Source organism: Drosophila innubila (assembly GCF_004354385.1).
Source record: "Drosophila innubila isolate TH190305 chromosome 2L unlocalized genomic scaffold, UK_Dinn_1.0 4_B_2L, whole genome shotgun sequence".
Taxonomy (NCBI): domain Eukaryota; kingdom Metazoa; phylum Arthropoda; class Insecta; order Diptera; family Drosophilidae; genus Drosophila; species Drosophila innubila.
This window is the reverse complement of record NW_022995372.1, coordinates 14,324,962-14,342,562: the sequence shown is the minus strand read 5'-3', so window position 1 is coordinate 14,342,562 and position 17,601 is coordinate 14,324,962. Positions and strand designations below refer to the sequence as shown.

At 36.9% G+C, this 17,601-nt stretch overlaps 1 protein-coding gene across 3 annotated transcripts; it reads left to right on the top strand.

Moving 5' to 3' along the window:
* Window positions 1-425: 425 nt before the first annotated feature.
* LOC117781601 (A-kinase anchor protein 200) lies at window positions 426-17,445 on the top strand. 3 transcript variants are annotated; one of them, XM_034618378.1, is made up of 5 exons: window positions 426-575; window positions 12,354-12,602; window positions 12,671-13,129; window positions 13,716-14,249; window positions 16,495-17,445. In XM_034618378.1, exons 2-5 carry the CDS (start codon window positions 12,414-12,416, stop codon window positions 16,570-16,572), a joined length of 1,260 nt encoding a protein of 419 aa, XP_034474269.1. In that variant the 5' UTR covers window positions 426-575; window positions 12,354-12,413; the 3' UTR covers window positions 16,573-17,445. The 3 variants fall into 3 exon arrangements, with proteins under 3 accessions (XP_034474269.1, XP_034474267.1, XP_034474268.1); XM_034618376.1 differs by having other exon boundaries at window positions 13,716-15,473; window positions 16,495-17,444; XM_034618377.1 differs by lacking the exon at window positions 426-575 and adding an exon at window positions 4,683-5,037 and having other exon boundaries at window positions 13,716-15,473; window positions 16,495-17,444.
* The last annotated feature ends 156 nt before the right edge of the window (window positions 17,446-17,601 follow it).

Here is a 17,601-nt window from a genome sequence, read left to right as displayed (position 1 = left end):
AAAGCAAGAATTTTTTAACATTTTTGCAGAACTAAAAAAAATAAATTGCGCACCGTTTCAGATGGTTATTACAGTATGACCAAACAATATTTTACATTTATTTAAAAGAAATATAACATCGCATTCACTAATGTTGCCAACTTCTAGAGGAAAAAATATCTGTTTCTGGCTGAAAAGCATCTAAATTTGTTTTTGTGGTCACTTTTGCAGCTTTAGAAAAAATATTCATAGCAATACATAGTTGAAAATATACTTATAAAAGCCAGATTTAGGCTAATAGCAAACATCAAATTTTTCTAGCAGATGAACTTTGAAACAACAGAGCTAGCTATAAAATAGCTAAGTTGACAACAGTGTGAACTACTGAGAAAGTGAACATGCTCACCTAAATGAGCAGTTTTCGCTCAATACTATTTTCCTCTAAAAGGTTGGCAGCACTGTTCACCGCATTCAGTTTGCTTGAGAGCTCTACAAGAGACAGAAAGAAGTTTAAAGAAAGAACGAAAAGCGGTTTTATAGTTGAGAATCAGAATATAAGAATAAAGTGCGTGTGCGTTATACAAGTAGCGAGTCAGGTAAATGCAATTTACAATTTTAATTTAATTCAAAACTAGTTCGAAAAACGCAAAAAAAAAAATGGCAAACACGAATTTTGAAAAACCAAGCCAAGCTGTCTGAGTGCTTCAGTGTGTGTAAGTGCTGCTGTTGAAATTCTGTATAACGCTTTGTACATGTTAATGTGTGTGTGTGTGAATGCTAGTGTAGGACGAGGCTTTGTGAATTATGACTTAAAAATGTGTATCCAATCAAATATACATAAACATGGCTCTTATACATAATGTGATAAATAACTGTACCGCCTAACAATACTTAAAGTTTTATTGGTACAAGTGTCGCAAACAGCTCGACTAAGCAGAATTCAAAAAGGACGCCATTCTCTTGTTAGTGTGTGTGTGTGTATTTGGGTTGGGCGCGTAGGATGAAATAATATGCCAAATAAATGAGGGTATTTTGTGGATTGCGAAAGTATTTATAAAAAATATTTCCGGCTTTTCTTTGTTTCAATCCACGTCTAATAGTAGCTTTCCTTTATACCGGCTACCAAAAGATTTTGGTGTTATTGCTGCTTTTTTTCTCTTTTCAATTTTGGGTGTGCCGCCTGCAATTGCGTCGGCGTTGCCACTACGTCGCCTCTGTCGGCGTCGCTGCCGTTGGCTTTGTATCCGTTTCGCTCTCTTTCCTTCTTAGTATCTCTTCTTTTTGTCTATCTCACTCACTCGCTCTCTGTTGCCTGTTTTACGCTCTACGTTACTTCTCCACATTCTTCCCTTGCGTGCTTCATTTATCCTTTTTTACGCTTTGTGCTGTCACTCGTTCGCTCGCTCCTTGCCTTGCCGCTTCTTGTGCGTGGATGTGTATGTCTGCATGCATTCGTGTGTGTATGTATGTATGTATACGTACACGTACATGTGCGTTGTCTGTGGCTGCCTGCCTAGTGCAAGATGCCTGACTTGACTTATTTTTCATTGTCGTTGTTGTCTTGAGTTTGTTCTTTGTTTGAGCAGTCTCGTCTGATTACACTTGCCAACACGTTCGTGGACTTGTGATTGCTAAAAATATCCTTGGTCACAGAAAATGCGGCTTTTACTTTCGTGCTCCGCTTTGATTATCTCTCTCTCACTCTCTCTCTCTCTCTCTCTTTCATTCGTGAGGATCATTTTCATGCTCTTTAACCCATTGTTGTTGCCACAAACCGCCTACTTTCATTGCAAAAAAAATATTGCGTCGCAATTTACCAGTCAGTCAAACTACACGACAGTAGTTAGCCTGGCAGGCAGTCAGTCCGTTCGTCAGCCACCGCCCTAACTGGCGTCGCTGCTTACGTGCCTGTCTGTGGGTGTATTTCAAGTGCGTGTGTGTGTGTAAGTGCAGTGAATACTTACACTGACTCGCACAATTTATTGTCCTATAAATTTTTAAATCAGTTGTGATTAGTATTCCCCATTTAGCATTAGTTATGAGTTATTTTTATGTTACATTTACCTCTGTTTATCCAGTTCCGCTATTAAAGTGTTCACTGTATATCTGACGATTCTATTTGCAAGTACAGTGGCTCACAGCTCATTTGACTTATTAAAAGAGAAAAAGGATTTAAATTATAAATTAAAATAGACTAATAATTTAAATTAAAACTAAATATTTAAAACATAAATAAAATGTTAAAAAATTTAAAAGTCGGCAAATTTAAAACATTTGTTAAATGATTACCATTTGTTGCAGGGATTGGGGAAAACCCCAGAAAAAATCCAATCAGATCAAATAGTATTAGTATTGCATAATTCAGATATAATTGTTTTATATATATATATATATATATATATATATATATATATATATATATATATATATATATATATATATATATATATATATATATATTTTATATATAAATCCTTTCAAATAAAAAATAAATTAATTTAATTTTTGTAGGAGTAGTGGGTCAAATAAGCTGAGAGCCACTGTATGTGTGTGTGTGTCTGTGTTACAGCTTAAAGAATTTGGATTTCTATTGGGATTGCTATTCTGATTGCTATTCTGATTGCCGATTTTTGATTTCTGAATTGCATTATAAAACTTAGCTCGGGGCTGGTATTGAAGTCGTTTCAAATTTCACAATTTGTATGAGACGTCACTCGAGGGTTGCGGGGGTTGTTACTGTTTTATGGTAGGGGGATTTCAGTTGTTGTTACACTGACTGCGGTTGTCATAAACGCAAATAAGTTTTGAGTTAATACTTGCGATACCGTTACGTACTTTCCACCAAGTGCAATTTGCGGTTAAACGTAGGTGACTCGCGTTGTTGTTAGGAAATCTTGTAAATATAGTTTTTATTAATCTTTTAAACGACATCGTATTTTTGTTACATACTTAAGATATGGAAAATTAAAAATTTCCTCTTGTATTATGATATTCTAATATGTAGATATGTTGATTTTGTTGAAACAAAATTTAAAGCTAAAAACTTAATCCTGGCTTATATACAAACTTGAAAATAACTTGATTTGTTCAATCGTGCCCACTGTACTCTATTGGCCCTACCGTGTAGAGTTCTCACAGCAACAGCAGCAACAACAACAACAGCGATAAAAAAAAACTGCCCGCTTTTCTTGAACAACGCAATTTGTGCCGATCAGGCAGCATCACATCTCCGAGTTATGGTCGCCTTATCTACAACCGTTCAGCCGGCCGGCCGGTCGGTCGACCTGTCTCTCGTTTCGTTTCGTTTGCTTTCGTGCTCTCGTCTCATCTCATTTCATCTCATCTGCTTTGCTTTTGTTTGTTATTGTTGCGGATTGATTTTTGCTTGGTCTACGAATATTTGTATTTTTCGATTGTGGCATAGTATTTATTTTTTATATAAAAGCCTGCCGCGCTTTTGTTGCTGCTTCTCTTGCAATTTTTTTTTTTTTTTTTGAATTAGCATTGATATCAATTTAAATTGCGCGCCACCGGCAACTATAAATAAACAAACAATTACAAACATACCTTCAAATATGTACAAGTATGTTTGCATGCATCAGCTACTTGGCGTATTAGAATTTCAAGTGGTTAGGATTGATTTTGTTTAGTGGTGTGGTGTGGGTGGGGAAGGAGGGAGGGGAGTGCATGAAAATGTGCTGCCTTGATGAAAATATACGAGTATTCAAAGCAAACCGCAAGCACTCACACACACACACACACACACACACACATGTGAGTAAAACAGCAATGGCGTCGCTTTTGGAGATGATGGAGTGACAGCGCGTTGCTCCAAGACACATCTTTTACACACATGTTGCAAGTGTATGTGTGGCATGGGGAGGGCGGTGAGACGTTTAAGGGTTTGAGCCACTGACAAGTCATGTCAACACTTTGGCATTCGCAAGCTACAAAATTTGTTCAAACAATTGTCATAGAATTCGTTTCAATTAATTGATAAGCAATACAATAATCAGGCTAAATTTAAGCAATTAACGAACAAGAATTTTGCTGAGCATTGCGCGAAGAAAAAGAAAACACTTTCAATTCTACACATACAGTCTTTCTCTCTTTTTCTGTCTCTGTCACTTAGTTTCCATTGTAATGTCATTGTTTATTTAAAGTTGCTGCAGCCCGCTGGCTGCCATATGTGGGGTCATTGTGTGAAGCATGAATGGCAAAATAAAGCAATAAAATGTACAATACATGCATACACGCACACACGCGTAAATAAATGCATACATATGCATACACAATATGCGTACGTACATATGTATATCGATATGCCGACACCAAGGCTCATTAGTTTTGTTATTGACTCCTTACGCGCTTTACATTGCACTCAGTGGCAGCAGCAGCAGCAGAAGAATAACAACAAGAACAACAACAACATCACTATCGCTTTTATCAATAGCTGATGATGATGATGGTCACTCAATGCAATATTGTTGCTTGTCTCTGGAGCCCGCATTTTCAGCTGTTGACGCCGCGCCGCTGCTGACGCTTCCGGCCTTTCTCTCTTTGTCTTGCCTTGTGGTTCTGCTTTTGCTTCTGGCTCTGCCTCTGTCTCTGCTTTGCTTGCACTCTGTATAAGCGTCTGTAAAGTAGAAGTTTCTTTTTGCTTCTTTTATTTTATTTTTTTTGCTGCTTCTGCTTCGTCGTTGATCATGAGTCGCCCAACAGCAACAGTCGTCGTTTGTTGTTTGACTTGAACGGTTTGTTTGGTGTGCTTCGGTTATTTTCAGCGACGGCATTTTCCTCTGCTTAACGAATCGAGTAATTCCTCTTTTTGAGTGTGCTTTGTGCGTGGTTTACTTGTTGATGTTGATGAAAGTGCTTTGCACATTATATTAACTGTTTAATTAAAAGCTTTATCTAACTCATTATCATTGTGCCAAATAATTGCTTAGCAAAAAACAAAAAAGAGAGAAGTTTTCCCTCCTTCTCATCTATCTTTTGTGGCCCACCCGCGCAGCTGACGGCGACGACAACCGCAACGAACGACACACGACAAAGAGAGTTAGTACCGGAAATATGTGAGCAGAAGCAGCAGGCGTCGATTTTTGCCATTTGTCGTCTTGTCTTATGAATTATTAATGCAAGTATTAAAATGCCGTTTACAATACCAAAATGGTCTGGAGTCCGGACGGGACTGTGTGTGTGTGTGCGCGCGTTGTCTTTGTGTGCAGCGCTTTGAATTTCTAATCAGAAAACTGAGAGTCACTCGATCCGCCACTTGTGACAACTCAATTCTAAGCGAAATCCCAAACCAACGCCGACAATCCATCACCAACTTTAATGACTAATTGACATTCGCCTTTGTTCCTACTACAAACTATGTACACACACACTAATATATGTAATTTGCCACTACTTTTTATTATACGACTCATCTTACACACACACAATTTCACTACACTTTTCTGCAGTTCTCTCATGTGTTTTAATTAGCCGCAAAGTCTAAAGACTAGAACCAAGAGCGAGAGAGAGAGAGAGCTTGAGTAAGAGAGAGAGAGAGAGAGAGAGAGAGATGAAAAGAACAAGAATGGCTCAACCGGTTAAGCAAGCAACCGCAGCCCACATTTTACCAGCTACGCTTTCTACTTGCATCCGCATCCTTCGACAGTATATTGTTGTGATTTTGCGTATGTGTGTGTGTGAGTAAGCGAGTGGAGTGGAGTGTATTCAAGTTTTTTTTTGCACTTGCCCCTTCTTAAATGCTGCCAAAGCTGGTTCGCTGCCAGAATGTTGCCAAGTTGAATATTTGGATTTTGATAGTTGCTCTGAATTTAAATATCTATCGATATTTATCGATCCTTAAACCGATAATTTGGCGTCTAGTGTTGCCAGGCAATTTCAAATTTCAGATTTGTCAACGCATCTCTAATTTTGACGACTCTGTAATAAATCACAAAGATATCCGTTATAATTTCCCCACTCTGATAAAACGTGATTTGAAATATGTATCTTGCAAAAAAAAAAAAACGATTGCATGTTTTTCACCATTATTTGCGGGCTTATCTACTTGCTACTTGCTGTCTGTTTAGATTCGTCAAGATCACACAGATGCAAATATATATGGATATCTTAATAAAACCTTTATATACCATAAGCAGATTATGGTACGAGTCACGTAGCTCCCACTCTCCATATACATAGGCTATGTATACTAGATATGATTTCGAAAAACTCACAATAAAAATCGAGAATTAAATCGTCATCCTATTGTTGAGTACAATTTGTGAATCACATACAAAATGCAATTGATAGGGAGTTTTCTTTCTTGTGCCTCATTCGTTTATCAATTGAGTGGGCTTTGGGTTGAGTTTCCTTCTACAGACACTTCCTCTCTCTCTATTACTGTATTCTCATTTTATGCCTTTTCTTTTTATCATTGTTCCGATAGTAAAGCGAGTATTGACCACTACCGTTATAGCAATCTATATGTATGTCTGAATGAATATAAATAAGTATGTTTGTATGTATATGAATTTATATTTAGGCTATGCTGACTGTGAAGTATTATATCAATAATTGTGAGGCATTCAAAAAGACACTTGAAGACATGCCACACACAATAACAACAACAATAACAACTGACCGGAAATGATAATTGAGAAATATATATGTTACTTAATTTTTTAACATTGTCTGTACGTTTGTTGCATGTAATGTACTTGTTACTAATTATGGAATGCACTCATTTTAAGTATATATAATGTATATTATACATATCCTTTCCTTTAACAACAAACAAGAACTCAGCGGCAACCAATTATATCCGGTTACTTGAGACATTCTTCTGAGACGCTACTGTATTGCTTTTCATATTGTTCTTGTTTCTGTTGTGCTCCTTTGTTTGTCGTCTTGTTGTCTGCTTTTCGCACACATTTCTTACTATTAGCTTGCTTAAAATTGTTTTTGTAGCTGTTGCACTTTAAGTACATATGTATGTAAAAGTGTAAGAATGCGCATTTTATTTATATAAATTTGATTTCTGATTTCGTTTGTGATTTATTTAGGCGTTGCGGCTTATCAGTAGCACACAAATACATGTATCAAATAGCAAACAATATGGTTATATATGTATGACAAATATGCAATGCTTGCATTTGTTTGTATGACAAAACATATGTCAATACATATGCATGTCTTTCTGAGTGTGCCAGTGAGTACACATGTATTAATTTTGTATATTATTGTTGTGTCTACTGCACTTTGTTCCTTTTCTTATTATACTGTTATATATTTGCGACTGTTAGACGCCGCCTGGCGGCTGATTGAAGAAATTGAAAGGAATGAGTTGAGATGCATTTTCTATGTGTGTGTGTTAGCTGTCAAGTGAGAGCAACAGACGTGGCAAAGAGTGGAGGAGGAGGGGAGACTGTGGGCGTTTGTTTGATTAGTTTATAAAAGTTCAATTACGTCTGCTTGCGACTTTAAGTGCGCGCGCACTTATCATGTGCTTTCAGTGCTATAAATGCCCTATACAATTGTATACGACAATGCAACCAACTGGAATGTTTGTATATATGTATGTATGTGTAGTTGCTTGTGTGGTATGACTTGAAATTAATGTTTGTCCAGTTGGCCGGCCCCCGGCGAGTGTTGTACGCATTCCTCCACAATCAATTTAATTTACGTATCTTGACTGAGCTCAAAGCGTGGATCTGTGATGGCTTCTAGTAGACTGCGAGATGGTAGAGGAGGAGGATGAGAAGAAACTGGCGTCAAATTGAAAGCGCAGCCGCAGCAGCAACAACATACAACAACAGCTTAAAGTGTCAAAATTGATAGAGAGCAGACAATTCAACACATTTAAACACACAGACCCACACACACACACATACGTCTGTTCCTTTGTGTGGCTGTTGTTGCATTTCGAACACGCTTCATTGTTGATAAATGCGCTTTTATTTATAGACGACACCACTCTGGTTCGGTGGCTGTGTTTGACTGTATGAGTATGCGTGTGTGTATGTGTATGCTCATTGCTTTCCTTTGTCCCTTCAATTTATAAATTTTCTTTTACCGAACAAACCTGAAAGGCGCGGCTTAAAAGCAAGAAGCGTGAGAGACCAGTGGCATTTCTATTGTGTGTGTGTGTGTGTGTGTGTGTGTGTGTATGTGTGTATGTGTGCAGCACATCAAAGGTCAAGTTTAAATTGAATTTAACTAATAAAAGCCAAAAAAAAAAAAAAGAAAAGAAAAATAAATTCAATGCTTTCCACATACGCTTTGAACAAGACCGACGCACTCAAAGTACTTTTAATGGAACAACACATACATACATATTTGACAGTCACTCGCAGTCAGACGCTCGTCAAGCTCCAACTCTCGCTCTCAATTAAATGTGAGTGCAATTGCTAAGCTCGTGCTGTGCTAATCTTGTAATCTCTTCTATTTGCATATTCTGCATGTCATGTCATTAGCAGTCAGTATGGCAACGCCGCGTCACATTTTTGGTTCGTCCGTTTTGTCTTATGTGGGCCGCGACGGCGCTCAAGTATTTTCACACGCCCCCATCCCCCTCTGTAGCCGTTCGGATGTGACGTCGGCGTCGACGCCAATGTCAGCGTTAGCGTCAGCGCCGCTGCTTCGTTGGCATGGCAACTTCGGGCAATGACCGTCGTCGTCACTGTTACTGTACATTGCGTGAATGTAGTATTTGATAGTATTAGTAGTAGTAGTAGTAAAATGCCGGCCGGCAACCCTCAGTACACGACCTCTTGTTGTTGTCGTCGTCGTCCTTGTTCTCGTGTCCTTTTTCGCCTTTGCCTATGCGTCATACTGCAATTTTACTTGCGCTTTTACATATTGCTGTTGTTATTGCTGCTTTTGCATAGAACGCGGCACAGTTGGTTTTTCTGCCGTCTATTTTGGTAAGGGTTGAGTTACGGCTACACCTGTGTTTGCATGTGTGTGTTTGTGTGTTGGCATATTCTGGCGATTACTCATCAACATTTTTGCATACAGTCCCGTCGAATATGTTGAAAATCGAATTTGAAATTATATGATCAAATTAATTGCTGCCTCTTTGTTTTTATTATACCCTAACCAAAAGAGTATTTTTATAATGTTGCGAAATATGTGAAGCCCCATTTTCAATTTATAAATAAATGAAATTGTGCTATAAATAATAATTATTTTTACTATTATGACTAAAATCAATTCAATTCATAACGCAGTTTGTTAATCTGCAAGAGTATTAAATCTTCGACAGGAAAAATTTGGTGTTTATTCTGGTTTTTTTTTCTTTTTTTTATGACTATCGTTAAATATGCTTTAGATTTATTCCTGTTCTTGTGAATCTGAATCTGTTCTATGGTGTACTTCATATCTGGTTTTAACTTTGTTGTAGTTGGTCTCGACTTTTTGAGTGCTTGTTGTTTGGTTCATTGAACGAAAACTGATGAAACTTGATGTCTTGATGTTCGTTTCAAGAATTTCGTTTTACCGTTTTCTTTTTGTTGTTCTTTTCAATGTGGCGCCGTTTAAAAAAAATATGCTTACAGTGAACTCTGAGTATATGAATATTAGCTAGGTAATAGATAGATTATCAAAGTTATAGCTTTAAATCGGAGGAAATTTCAAAAAAATTCCATTAATTTTTAACTTTTGATTGAAGTTTTATTCTTTCAAAATAATGCCATCAGAAACTTCAGTGGACCATCTTATAAAATTATAATAGAATTTGAATATATTTAAATATAAAACAAATAAATATATTCCTCTTCGATGTCCCACATTTTTTGGGGTTGTCCTTTTCTTCGACAAGTTTTGTTTTTTAAGATACTTTTTCCAGATATTTTTGTCTAATATATTCCACAAATTCTTGGTTTTATGAATATTGGCTAATACCAGCATAGACAGCTGTAATTGCAGCTGTTTAACTTAAAGCTTAAATAATGCAAACACAGATTACACATATGTACTTACATGTATACACGTGTAGATGTTACATACAATATGTATTATATACATACATTAAAATGGTGCCTTTCTGTCGGCTACCCCAAATGAGGTGGACATTTGCAGCCGCTCCTCTCGTACTATGTACATGGGTTTGTTTTATTTATTTATATTTTTTTTGCTTTACAACCCCTACATGACGAAACTTTTCGCTTTTAATTTTTTTTGCGCCCCTCACTTCGTTACTCACACGCCCATCTTTTCTCTCACTTCATTAAAATTCTTTGGTACGGTTTCTGTTTCATTTACCGAGTCGAGTAATTCGATTTTCAAAGTGACGCATAGCACGCCACTAGTAACAACAACAACAACAACAACCAGAATACATACTATAAGAACAAGAGCTTTAGTATAACCAAGTGTATATGCGTGTGTCTCTCTCTCTCTCTCTCTCTCTCTCTGTGTGTGTGTATCTCTGCGATGTACTGTTTCATAAAAATTTCCTGGATCTAAAATGATTCATTCGCCAGTCGAATTGTTATTTCATTATTGCTGTCTACTTAAGCATTATTCATTTGCTTAAGTTTGTTATTTCACTTGGCAGTCAGCTATTCAACGACTGATAAGCTCCTCACTTAACTGAGTCAACAGAGATGAGCGAAATTTTATATTGTGACTGTGAAACTAAGTGCTTATATTTCAGTGATTATTAATTTTTTTTTTATTAAAAATGATCAGTTATTGGAAATTGTTGTGAGGTCAACAAGTATAAACTTTTAACTATGGAAAATGTGTGGTATTTCGATTTTATCTACTGATAAAGTTACATGAACTTTGTAGTAGAAGAGCACTTTAATCGATAATATATATATCTATAATATATTTAAAATTTAGAGAATGAATTAAAATGAACAAATAATGATTAAAATGACATTCCGCTTAAAAATCGGTTCAGTTTTGATCAAGTTATGACAGTTTGAATTTTGTCATTTTTGTTCGAAATTGGCATGATTTTTTACAAAAAAAATGAAAGGTCTCAGAATCAAATTAAAAGTATTCTTTTATACTAATTACGATATAAGGAGTTGAATAAAAATGAAAACTTGAGATTTGAAATTTTGGATTTTCAAAATTTCAAAGGGGGGACCCTTACCATCGAAATCGAATCTTGGTCGAAAATAATTAAAATTTCCAAATAAACAAAAATTAAATGCAAAATGAATTAAGAAGCCAAATCATGATCAAAGTGACATTCCGTTTGAAAATCTCTTCAGTTTTGATCAAGTTATGACAGTTGAAAGTTGGACAACTCTTTGACCTAGCAACTTTACTACAACCTTACCAATACAAGCGTTTTGGGATTTCGGTTCTTGAAAGAAAATTAATTTCAGTTACGGTTTAAGTTCCGGCACTAAAAATGAAACGGTTAGTTTCGGTTAACGGTTCCGAAACCGGTTACGGTGTTATAAACTGATTTCTAGAAAACTGCTCAAACTAAAAATAAATTCGTTGACACTTCAAATTCAGACAAAATGTATCTTGAACATACAATTTATCTGCAATTTTTTTTTTTAAGTTCGCGCCCTTATTTGATCATTATTTTAAATTAATTGTCTAACTGACTGTTATTCTGAAAAAATGCATCTTTACTAAAAATAATCTTTAAAATCTTACGATTACCATAAAGTTCACAATAAAATGATTAACATAAAAAATTTCATTGATCGACTGATTTAATCATTAAATTTGAATTATATTTGAAATATGACTGTTCCTTTCGCATATTAATTCTAATATTAAACGTTAATAATTATAAAAAATATACGGTTATAATAATAGTACAACTTAAGTACAATTGTATAATTTTGCAATTTGTTGAATCAATCAAACTTTGCTAAGCAAATTCATTGATCGACTTTTTTATTTATTTGATAACTATTTTGAATGAGACTTCAAATATATTTGTTACTAATGCGTCACAAGTCCGTGAGTCGATTAAGGCTTATCATTCGAGTGAATTCTGTGATGCAGTTGGCATACGCCTTATCACGGCCGAAAGAAACCGCATTGAAATGACGCAAAAATTTCTAGAAGTGCAGTTGTTGTTCCCGTTGTTTTCGATGCGTGTTTTGCGGTTAGAAGAAGTTGGCGTTCGTTGAAATGTCAAATGTAAAAATAAAACAGCAATGTGCTTTTTTAAAGTGTGCCTTGCCGTTTCTCGATACTCGATACAACTAATTGAACAACTAATTAAAAGAACAATATATACATAAGTATATATTTTTTATATACATATGTATACATGTATACAGATGCTTTTATATACTAATATATACATAATTAATTTGCTAATTATATCAAAATTCTTGTTGCATGCAAACCCAACACAATATCAACATTGCCACCCGCATTCAACGAAGCAGATACAGAACCAATTAGCAATTAAAAAGGACCAGTAAACAAACAAACAACAAATAATAAAAATGGGTAAAGCTCAGAGCAAGCGTTCAATTGATATCACCACCGATCCCAAAAAGGTTGGCGAGGGCAATGAAGTTGCTGGAAAAGTCGAGAAAATTGAAGATGGCGATCAAGCGGCGGCGCCCGCATTAAACGGCGACGCAGCAACGTCACAAGAGAAGAGCGAGGATGCAACTGCCACAAGCAGCGAGGTAAGTTTTCGCATTGCTTCCACTCACAGTCGAAATGATTAAACAATTAAATTGTACTTCAATTGTAGAAAAAGGAATCGGAAGAGAACTCGGAAAATGACAAAGATCTGACAACTGAGAAAAGCGATGCTGCAAAGGCTGCTGATGGTGCCGCTGGGGATGCAACTGCCGAGACTGTAAAGGATGAGACAGTGGCAGCGGCAGCGGCAGCTTCAGGATCACCCAAGGAGGGTAGCGAGGAGATTTCACCACTGGCCGATGAGAGCATCAAGTCCAAGTCGAAGAAGGATAAGGTGAAAAAGAAATGGTCATTCCGTAGCATTTCGTTTGGCAAAAAGGATAAACAGAAGCCAGCCAAGACAGAGGAGCCTGCATCGCCGACAGCAGCAGCCGGAGCAGGAGCTGCCGATGCAGCGGCGACAGCAGCAAATCCCGAAGCAGCCCCAACGAACGGCGAAGCGGAGCGACCAGCAGAAGCAGAAGGAGCAACTGCAGCAGCAACTGGAGCAGACGCAGCAACCACTGAGGTAATTTTAAATACGGGAATTCCCTTTTTTAACACTTTACTGATACAATTATAGGCAGGGACCGTAAATAATGATTATTTATTTTTTTTAAATACAAAAATCACTGGATAATCATTATTATTGATCAAAACAAAATTAAACTAAAAAATTACGATTATAAAAGATTTTTTTTTTTTTGCTCAAAATAAAACTCAAGCTTAAGTTTTATTTTTTTTTGATAAAAAATAATGATTATCGGTAAAGAAATCGTAAAAATCATTATATAATCATTAAAGCGTAAAAAAAATTTATAATGATTACGATCCCTGATGATAGGGTTTATTGCAGCGACCGTAATCATTATAAGTTATATTATCAAAAATTACTTGGTAATGATTATATTTAAATTTTTTATGCTTTTTTATCAAGAAATATCATTAGTTTTGAGTTATTTAATAAAACTTACTTGATCAAAAAAAAAATAAATAATAGATGTAATTAACAATTGGAATTGAGTGTAAATTTAGATTGATTAACGGGTATCTTACAGTTGGGGGACTGTACTAACGATTTCTAACTTTCAACTAATCGTATGTTCGACTTGCAGCAAAGCGCGGACGCAAATGCGACGGCCAAGGTAGAAACGAAATCCACTGAGAATGGTGCAGCCAGCGAACAAGAGAAGCAACAACAACAACAGGAGCAACAAGCTAATGGTAACGACAAGACATCTGCCCCAGCAGCAGTAAGCAGCGAGGAAGCGATCAAAACTGAGACAAGCACCACCGAATCGGCCACAAATGTTGAGGTTGCTGCCGCTCCCGCTCCAGCTCCCGCCCCGGCGGTTGTTGAGCCAAGCGTTGTTGCTCCCGTTGAGAGCGTTGAGAGCACCACCACCACTGAAGTTGTTACCAATGGACATGCCGCAGTCGCCGATGTTGTGTTGACCAATGGTGATAAGAATGGCTTGGCCGAATCCCCAACCGAGCCGGAGGCAACAACCACCATCAACAACGTGGATGACGAGCCACTTCAGAATGGCACGAATGGTGTCGGGGAGAAGAACGAGATGGCAACGCCACCGCCAACACCGGTTGCCGAGTCCGAGGCCGAGCAAATTAAGATCAAGTCGCAAATTGAGGTAAAACAAATAGACACTGCAAACAACACTGTAAATACGAGTACCACAACAACAGCAACAGAAACAACAGCAACAACAGAGAACACCACAATCACAACAACAATAACAACAAACACTGAAAATATAACTGAGACCGAGACCGTTGCAGCCGCAGAGTTAGTTCAGACCCCAAAAAACACACTTCCTAACATCACTACCACCACCAACACCACCAACACCACCAACAGCAACACAACAACAACCAGCACAAGCACGGACAATTCCGCCATACTTTCCACTTCCCAAACGCAGGATGATGAAGTGCAAGCCGATGTCGCCGAGGAAGAACAAGTGGTTGCTGCTATTATAGCGGCTGTTAGTGAGACCTCCGATCCTAATCCTGATCCCGATTCCGAGAGTTTTGTTCTTATCGCTGCGCAGACAGAAACCGAGTCTCCCGAACCGCAAGTCGAACCGGAAACGATTATCGTTTCAGTTTCCCCTGTGTCCACTCAACAGGAAGTTGATTCCGAGTTTGCCAAGCTCGATGCTGAGGTAGTTTCTCTAGAGGCTGAAGCAGCTGCCGTTGCAGTTGAGTCAATTCAACCGCCACCACTGCCCAAGTCCCCGCCACCCTCTCGTGTCTCGGCATTTGCATTGACCACAGACGTTGATGATGATGACAATGATGATGATAAGCTCGTCAAGGATGAGGAGGAGCAGCCAGAGAAGCTGGAGGAGCAGAAGATGACAACAGCAGCAGAGAAAGATAACACGCTACTCAATGAAATTGAACAACATGCTCAGATTATTGTGGAGGAAATCACTGAACAAGCCGCAGATATTGTGACGGAGCAAGAGAAGCAGGTGGAAGACGAACCAATTGAGGATGTCCCCGAAGAACGAACAAGGATTGTGACCGATGTGGATGAAGATGATGATGATGATAACAATGGCAATGATAACGATAACGAACAACCCGAGTCGATCGCAAAGGATGAAGAGTCGCTTCCACAGCCAGATGTAATCCTCCAGAATCTCGTTGCGGCCGTAGATGAGCTCAGTTTGCAAGACAACAATGACAATGAGAAAGTCACAGTTGTTACGCAACTTGTGCAGGAAACGGAAACGAAGCATATCGATATTGATAATGAGAACGATAATGAGAAGAATACCGATACCGATACCATATTTGTAACAAAAGAGAATGCGTTGCATTTTATTGAAGCTGCTGCTCATTATGAGGTGAATAACAAAACTGCGAACTGAGTCGAACTCGACTTCACCACATACTACTTTACCACAATATAGACACCATTCATAACGAATTTTAACACTCGTTTCGCTCGTTCGCCCACCAAATTAAATTGTGTGTCAACTAAACTATCTTCTGCATTGGGCTCTCCCTCTTTCTCTATCTATGTCTTTCTCCCTTATCATTGTTTTTCATCTCTTCCTATCTGCTCTATGTTCTTCATGTGCTTCAGTTGTTGTTGTTGTCATAGGCTTGCTAATTATGAAGCAGTTTAAACAGCAAGCAGTAAAACAAGCAGTAGTCTGTTATAGTAAATGTTAATTGATTCGTCCTTGTCATTGTGTTCTCTACTGTTAATAGACTGCTACTGGTAACAGTGTATCTTAATGTTATGAGTAGTGTTAATGGTGGCATTCTGTTATGCTCTAACTGTTAACTGCATGTAATCTCTGACACTGTTGAGAATGGAATGAATTGGAAATAGAATGTTACTAAAAAGAACTAAATGCAACTTAAAAATGTTATGTGTTCGTCTAAACGTATTAACAACAACGCAAACTGGCGTCTAACTATTACCTATAATATCCATCCTAATCCTTTTACCACACACACACACGAACACGCACACTTCAACAAGTACACACATGCAAAACACACTACAACACAAACACAAACATAAGCACATCAACACCCCCTCCAGTTACCTGATCTAACAACTCTGTTTGGCCGCATTTAAAAACAGACTATACACAACTGTACCTAATTCATTAAAAAAACAATAAGAGAGTGAAGATACATTCATTAAATTCCCATTGTTAATATTTTTTGGTATCATTAATTTTGATATAATTTTGTTATTTTTCCCATTTGTTCTTTTATTGTTGTTGTTGTGCTTTAAGTTGCTTATCCGTTTTCGCTTTGTGTTCATGCTCTCACCTTTTACATTATTTGTTATGCTTTACATCATTATTAAACGAATGTCCCGTCTTTTTCTATATATTTATTTTCTAGGATACCGCCAAGGATCTAAAGGAGAAGAACGCCGCGGCAGATGTTTCAACACAGGACCTGCCCGTGACATGCGAATAATACTAATAATTATTATATATATTACATATTATTAAAAACAAAAGAAACAAAAAAAAAAAATAAACAAAAGTAAGAAAAAAAAAAAAAACTATAAAACGAATAAGAAAACGCAACGTAAAACCAACAATTAAAAGATAAACACGAGAGCAAAAAAAAGCAAAATACATTTTTAACATTTACATATTTTAATCATTTTTGTACGAATTTCATATCCCTAATCCAAGATTACATGAGCATACTATATTCAAGAAAACGAAAATGACAGAATATAAAAAACACAAACACACTTACATCAACCACCAACAACAACAACACCACGAGAACCACCAACAACAACACCACCACAGCTCACTCCACCTTCACCACCTACTGAGGTGAAACTGTTTTCCCCGCAAGTGATGATGGTCCAACCGAATTTGATGCTGGCAATTTTCCAATCTCGACATTGCACAAAATCATATTCATTTACACAATTTGTATAATCCATCAATACGCATTTATATACACTCGACAAACACACTACACAACATATATATGTATACACACCACACACTACACACCACACGCACTCACGCATACATACCATTGTCATATTGATGATCATGATAAAGAAAATAATTCATCGATGAAATGATGAACGAATTTTTTGAATAATTTCTACTATACATTTAACTGTAAGTTCTAAGAAATTTGTAAAGAATTTTTTGACAAAATATTGGATAAATATATATTATAAAATTATAAAAACCAGCCATGGCTCGACTGAACTGAACTTGAGCTTCGATTGTGGAATGAGTGAATATAATGGTTCGAAAATGGAAATAAATACACAGTTCTATTAAGAAAAGAATAAAACGCACACACGCAACATTTTTTCAAGTTTTATAAACTTTTTGAGTCCCGATTTTTTAATGCATGACAAAATAAATTTGTTCATAAATACAAGAATTATTAAATTACAATCTTTGTTCGTTTCCTTGCGTAACAAAGTGTTACAAAAATATTAATAATAATATTAATAACAGATAA